This window comes from Physeter macrocephalus, chromosome 7, assembly GCF_002837175.3.
Source record: "Physeter macrocephalus isolate SW-GA chromosome 7, ASM283717v5, whole genome shotgun sequence".
NCBI classification, from domain to species: Eukaryota; Metazoa; Chordata; class Mammalia; order Artiodactyla; family Physeteridae; genus Physeter; species Physeter macrocephalus.
This window is the reverse complement of record NC_041220.1, coordinates 49,491,454-49,497,542: the sequence shown is the minus strand read 5'-3', so window position 1 is coordinate 49,497,542 and position 6,089 is coordinate 49,491,454. Positions and strand designations below refer to the sequence as shown.

The 6,089-nt window shown below is 37.0% G+C and overlaps 1 protein-coding gene across 7 annotated transcripts in view; it reads left to right on the top strand.

Moving 5' to 3' along the window:
* The window catches only part of CEP135 (centrosomal protein 135), a 93,919-nt gene that overhangs the window by 9,551 nt on the left and 78,279 nt on the right, over window positions 1-6,089 (top strand). For all 7 annotated transcript variants that reach the window (XR_448321.4, XM_007116057.4, XM_007116056.4 and 4 more), the window contains 2 exons: window positions 447-588; window positions 2,474-2,558. Coding sequence is in view for 6 of the 7 variants with exons in the window: in XM_007116057.4 (XP_007116119.1) it covers window positions 447-588; window positions 2,474-2,558 (227 nt within the window). In the remaining variant the exon portion in view is untranslated. The remainder of the gene's footprint in view (window positions 1-446; window positions 589-2,473; window positions 2,559-6,089) is intronic.

Sequence of the window (6,089 nt, the reverse complement as noted above, 5' to 3'; positions counted from 1 at the left end):
CGCGAACCCGGTTCCCCTGCATCGGCAGGCGGACGCGCAACCACTGCGCCACCAGGGAAGCCCCCAAGCTCCTCGTTTGACAGTTTTCTGCTGGTGATGATTTCTTGAGCTCATAATAGCGAATACCACAAGGCACACTCAACTTTTAGTCTTGTCGAAGTCTGGTCCTCATCTCCTGGAGGAACAGATTAAATCTGGGCATATGTACCAAGCATGCAGGAAATAAAGCTTGTTTTATAGCCATATCTTGTTGAGGTTTTCAGGAATGCATTGTTTAAAGATCAGGTGGGTAAATTTATATATAAGGGAGAAAACATTTTATCAGTATGTAATATGAGCTAGAGACACACTTTATAACTAAAAGGCTAACCTTCTGAAATATTTAATTCTAAGACAGTGTTTTGTTTTGTTTTAAATTTTTTTAAATACACATGTGCTTTTTTTAGGTGGCAAGAAAAGAAGTATTGCTTTCAGGCGCCAGCGTATGCAAATTGACGAACCAGTCCCTCCCTCTGAAGTCAGTTCTTATCCAGTTCCTCAGCCAGATGACCCGTACATTGCAGACCTTCTGCAAGTGGCTGATAACAGGTGCATTAAATAATTCTTTGTTGGCTTTAGTTAATTGATCACTTGGTTCGCCTTCAGTTTCTTCATAGTAGGGCTTCTGTCTTCTTAACTATAGTATCTCTGGTGCCTAGCATAGAACTTTGCACAAGCACTCAGTAAATGCTTTCTGAGTGTATTCTGAATATAGAAGGTTTTTACTTGTTTTGAAACTTTTGATTTCAAAGAGATCATATATCTGATGTTTCTGTCCATATTTGATTTAAAACAATTTAGTGCCATCTAGAGCCTATTTCAGTAGAGTTGCTTTGACATTTAGTTTCGTCACCCAGTAAATCTTTTACAGACTCTTTATTACTTCATATTTTTGTCAAATACCAGTAGACATGAGTAGACTTGTAACTGGCTTTGAAATTCTGCTTCATGATTCTCTAGCTTTATATGTTGGTATTTCCTTAAATTGGAATCATGTAAATTCTGTTTTAATTACAACTTCATTAAGCTCTCTGGAAAAGGCACTGTGTAACTGTTCTGGGGATGTAAAGATGAATAAGGTGGTGTTGCAGCTTTTGAGAAGCTTATAACCCAGTATAATAAAGATGAGACAAGGGAAATACACAAAATGCCATTAAGAAACTTATAAGAGGTACAGAGGAGTGAGAGAGCACTAGTGACAGCCTCTGTGGTCATAGCTGCAGAAACAGTTTAAAATACGGAACACTAGTGGAAATGGTTAGTGCAGTTAGCTTTTTACTTTGTAGATTATGCAGAAAATATGGGGGAGTTTTCTACTTTATTAATCTCAATATAGCAAAAAAAAAAAGACATTGATTGAGGGACTAATTAGGATCTTTTAGCTCAGTTCTGCTCACACAGTATTATGTACTTGTATTTATATAGTTATCTGACCTTACCCATGAAATATCTTGTGTTTTGTTTTTCTGGTACATTTATAATCTAAGACTTAGACAATGTGTTAGTATTATGCAAGAAGTTTTTGGGGGCTACATGTGTTATCATTTTCTGTCTTTTTCTTTCACCTTAACATTCTTCTTCATCTTTTCTATCAAACCATCATAGGTAGCATTAGTCTCTTGATTATCTTGTTTGTTTTAATTTGCATGTGCACATTTAACTGTATGCAGAGTCATTTGTGCATATATAACTGTGGTTGCATACATACTCCTCTCCTACACCTAGATTAGTAGGAAATGTTGGTTGCAGTAATGGCAGGGACGAGCAGTGTTTAGCCTTACTCCCGCTACTCCATGGAAAATCTCTCTTAAAAGCAGACCTGGCTTCAGGCTTTATTTTTCCAGTATGAAAGTGGTTGTGTCATATTTATGTTAATGCGTGGCAAAGTTTGATGTAAAACAAATACATTTGGGCAGTTGCAGAATTCAGCTAATTTAGACAAATCTTGTTTCTCTTAGAATTAACGAGTTCCGGAAAGGAGTAGGTTTTTTGCTGTAGTTACTTGGAAAATGGTAGTATTTCTCAATATTTTTCTTTTTTCTAGGATTGCAGGATAGTTCATTAGAAAATACGGGATCATGTAGGGTCCCTTATTTCACTTTTGTGAATTTTGGACTAGTCGCTTAGTTCCCTGAACCTGAGAATTGGCAACAGTACCTGGAAGAGTTGTCCTGAGGATCAAAATGCAGTAGTAGGCATAATGTATCTGAGTTTCAAATTATTTACCACTCAATTTTTTATCTATTCTTGGAAAATTAAATCTGCAAGATGATGTACTCTACGCTGTGGCTTTGGAGCCCTTTGGCACAGCACCTCCTACCTCACTGAGAAACAAAAAGTAGAGGGTTTTTAAGAGAAGGCGTCTAGTTTCACTTTTTGTTATTTTGTATTTCTTAACAAAAGTATATTGGTATTAGTTGTAAATGTGTTTCAGAATTCAAGAACTTCAGCAAGAAGTCTACCAATTACAAGAAAAGTTAGCAGTGATGGAAAGTGGACTGAGAGATTATAACAAGCAGGTAGGATTTTTATTTACTTGCATAGTAGCTGTGATTGTAAGTGAAATTAAGTTATATTTGATATTACTGATACTGAGTTTTTAATACAGCTCTTCTTTTTCATAAATTTGTTAATATTTAGAATTAATAGATGGAATGGCTTAGATGGCTTCAGGGCATTCAGTCCATTCCTTTCCTTATGCATGGAGGTGAATAGTAGTTTTTTGTTTTGTTTTGATTTTTTAAGGTGAATCATCTGTCTCCCCAAATATAACCAAATATAACCATATTAACTGTTTCCATCTCAGGAGGTATTTTATTAAAGTGTGTTATGCTTTGTAATGGTATTTTAAATAATTTTTTAATCTTACTATAGATTTTGTCATTTTGAATATAAGGCTCTTTGAAAGTTACTTTTCTGTGTTGCCGTATTTGTTGCATGTTTTTGCTACAAGCACTAGTACCCCATAACACAGTTTTCTAAAGAAGCAGGGGAATTAATAGATGCAGAGTTAGATTATAACTTTAACAACCTTTGTTCTTTCCTACTTTCTGTTGGTGTCTTGGTTAAATTCTAACTTGGATAATTATAGGCTTTCTTTCTTAACATGCTTACTGAAGTTTAAATTGGGTAACATGTTTTTCATTTTCTGCACATGACTACGTTTTTTTGGAGTGAAGAAATCTGCACATACAAATATAGATGTAACTTATGTGTTGGTGTAACTGTTAAGTTTATAAAGTACTTTGAAGATTACTTGGATAAAATGGAGTTAAAAGGGATTGTTATAATGTCAACCAAAAAACTTACTTCATGGAAAGATGTTGAACATGTCAAATATGCACATGAGATGAATTGTATTGATATTTTTCAATTAATATTCAGTCATTCTTTCATCATATTTTTTTCCAAGTACTTTATGAACATAAACTGACCAATCTTTACTGTCTCTGCATGAGGTGGCTGGGGTGTTTGGAGAAAATAACCTGACCATTCTGATTGAAACCACGAATTTATTGTGGTTATCAATCTTGATTGAGTCCACTCTGTTTCCTATCAGTTGTTTTTTTTTTTTTTTTTTTGCTTGAACTTGTTCTGTTTTTCTCAGCATATATTCCACATTTTACTGTTCTCTTCAAGCTCTTTCCCTGGCCTATAAGACCCTCCTTCTCAGGATATCACCTTTTTTTCAATTTCCCATCTCTACCCCTTTAAAATGAGCAATATTCACACTCAGGCTCTCCTTAAGACTTAGTGGGTAGGGTGGTGTTATTCCTGTTCTTCCCTCCTTCTCAGGATATCACCTTTTTTTCAATTTCCGATCTCTACCCCTTTAAAATGAGCAATATTCACACTCAGGCTCTCCTTAAGACTTAGTGGGTAGGGTGGTGTTCTTCCTGTTTAAGGTTTAGTCTTTCTGCCTGTGCACTTGGCCCCATTTCCTCTCTTCTCCTTAGGATATTGCTTTAATCAATTATTCTTTAACAAGCTTACATGGCCGCTTTACAATTATAAATTTTTTAGTCTTCTTAACAGTCCTGTGAGGAGGCAAGAGTGTCATCACTAATATCCCGTTAAAAATCTCTTTTGGGCTTCCCTAGTGGCGCAGCGGTTGCGCGTCCGCCTGCCGATGCAGGGGAACTGGGTTCGCGCCCCGGTCTGGGAGGATCCCACATGCCGCGGAGCGGCTGGGCCCGTGAGCCATGGCCGCTGAGCCTGCGCGTCCGGAGCCTGTCCTCCGCAACGGGAAAGGCCGCAGCAGAGGGAGGCCGGCATACCACCAAAAAAAAAAAAAAAAAAAAAAATCTCTTTTAACTACGTTTCCCTCTTGCTAATTAATGTCTTCTCCCTCATAAGTACTTCTCTAAAGAGTACTTATTCTTCCTTCTCTGCTTCTTCACCTCCTGTTCACTCCGTAACCTTTTGCAGTCTGGCTTCTGTCCCACACTTTATAAATTGATGTAGTAATTGATACCACTGACACTAATTGCTACCTCCAGAAGGATACTTTAAGTCTTCATTTTCATGACCCACTCTGTAGTATTTGACATCATTCATAATTTTTCTTTGAAACTCATCCATGGCTTCATTTTCTTTTGGTTTTCCTTTTCTCGCTTTTTTTTAACCTCTTATAATATCTTCTTTGCTTTTTTCCTTTGTCTGCTCCCTAAAATATCACTGTTTCTCAAGATTCTGTCTTTGACTCCTTCTCCTCTCCCTTTGTGTTTTCTCAAATAGTATCATCCACTCTCTTAGTTTATTACCTGAATACTGATGACTCCCCAGTGTCTCAGGCTCAAACCTCTCTGCTGAGGTCCAGACCCATATACCCAACTTGACACTGGGCATTTCCACTTGGTTGAATGCTCTCTGTACACATATGCCTAGTACTGAACTTGCCAACTTCTGTCTCAAATCTCTTTTTCCTCCTATATTCTCTACTTTGGTTGGAAGCATCAGCATTTGCCCAAGCCAACATTCTGTAGTCTTTCTAGATCTCATTCTCCTCCTGCCACACACCACTCACCATGCTCTGTCAGTTCTGAGTGCTTCTTAAACTTACTACTTCTGCTCTGCCCTATACCACTGGCCCTAATCATCTCTCATATATTCCTACAAGAGGTCTTCCTTCCTCTGGTCTTATTCTTATCAAATTCATCCTTTAGTCCAGAGCAATATTTCTCCCAGCGAAGTAGTCAGTGCTTATCATAATTAGTTCCTGCCTAATTCTTCAGACTCATCTCCAACTATTAGTTTCCTCGCACATTACAGTCCAGTCATACTGAGTCATTTCTGCTCCCTCAAACATATTGCGTTGCTTTATGCTTCTTTGTCACTGCCTGGAACATCCCTCCTTTCTTCTCTGCCTAGCATCATTTATAAGTTTTTTAGACTTATTTGATAAGGCCTTCATTAATTTCTATAGACATGACTATATTGTGGAGTCTAAATCAATTTATTCCCTTGACTACTTTGGTACCATATACCTATTTCTATTTTTCTACCATTGAACAACATATTAAAGCAATTATTGGTTAGCTTGCTTGCTTTTCCTGTAAAGCTGTGTGTTCCTGAAAGTAAGGGACTGTGTTTTATTCATCTTTGTATACTTAGAACTAAGCTCAATAATTGTTTGTTAAATTGAATACTTGGTTTTTGTTTTCAAATTTTTGGAAAAGAAAACCAGAGATTGAAAGTGTATGCGTTATTCCAGATTCTTTTTTTTTTAATATTTGAATTTTATTTTATTTATTTTTTTATACAGCAGGTTATTATTAGTCATCAATTTTATACACATCAGTGTATACATGTCAATTCCAATCGCCCAGTTCATCACACTACCATCCCCACCCTCCCGTGGCTTTCCCCCCTTGGTGTCCATACATTTTCTCTCTACATCTGTCTCTCAACTTCTGCCCTGAAAACCGGTTCATCTGTACCATTTTTCTAGGTTCCACATACATGCATTAATATACGATATTTGTTTTCCTCTTTCTGACTTACTTCACTCTGTATGACAGTCTCTAGATCCATCCACGTCTCAACAAATG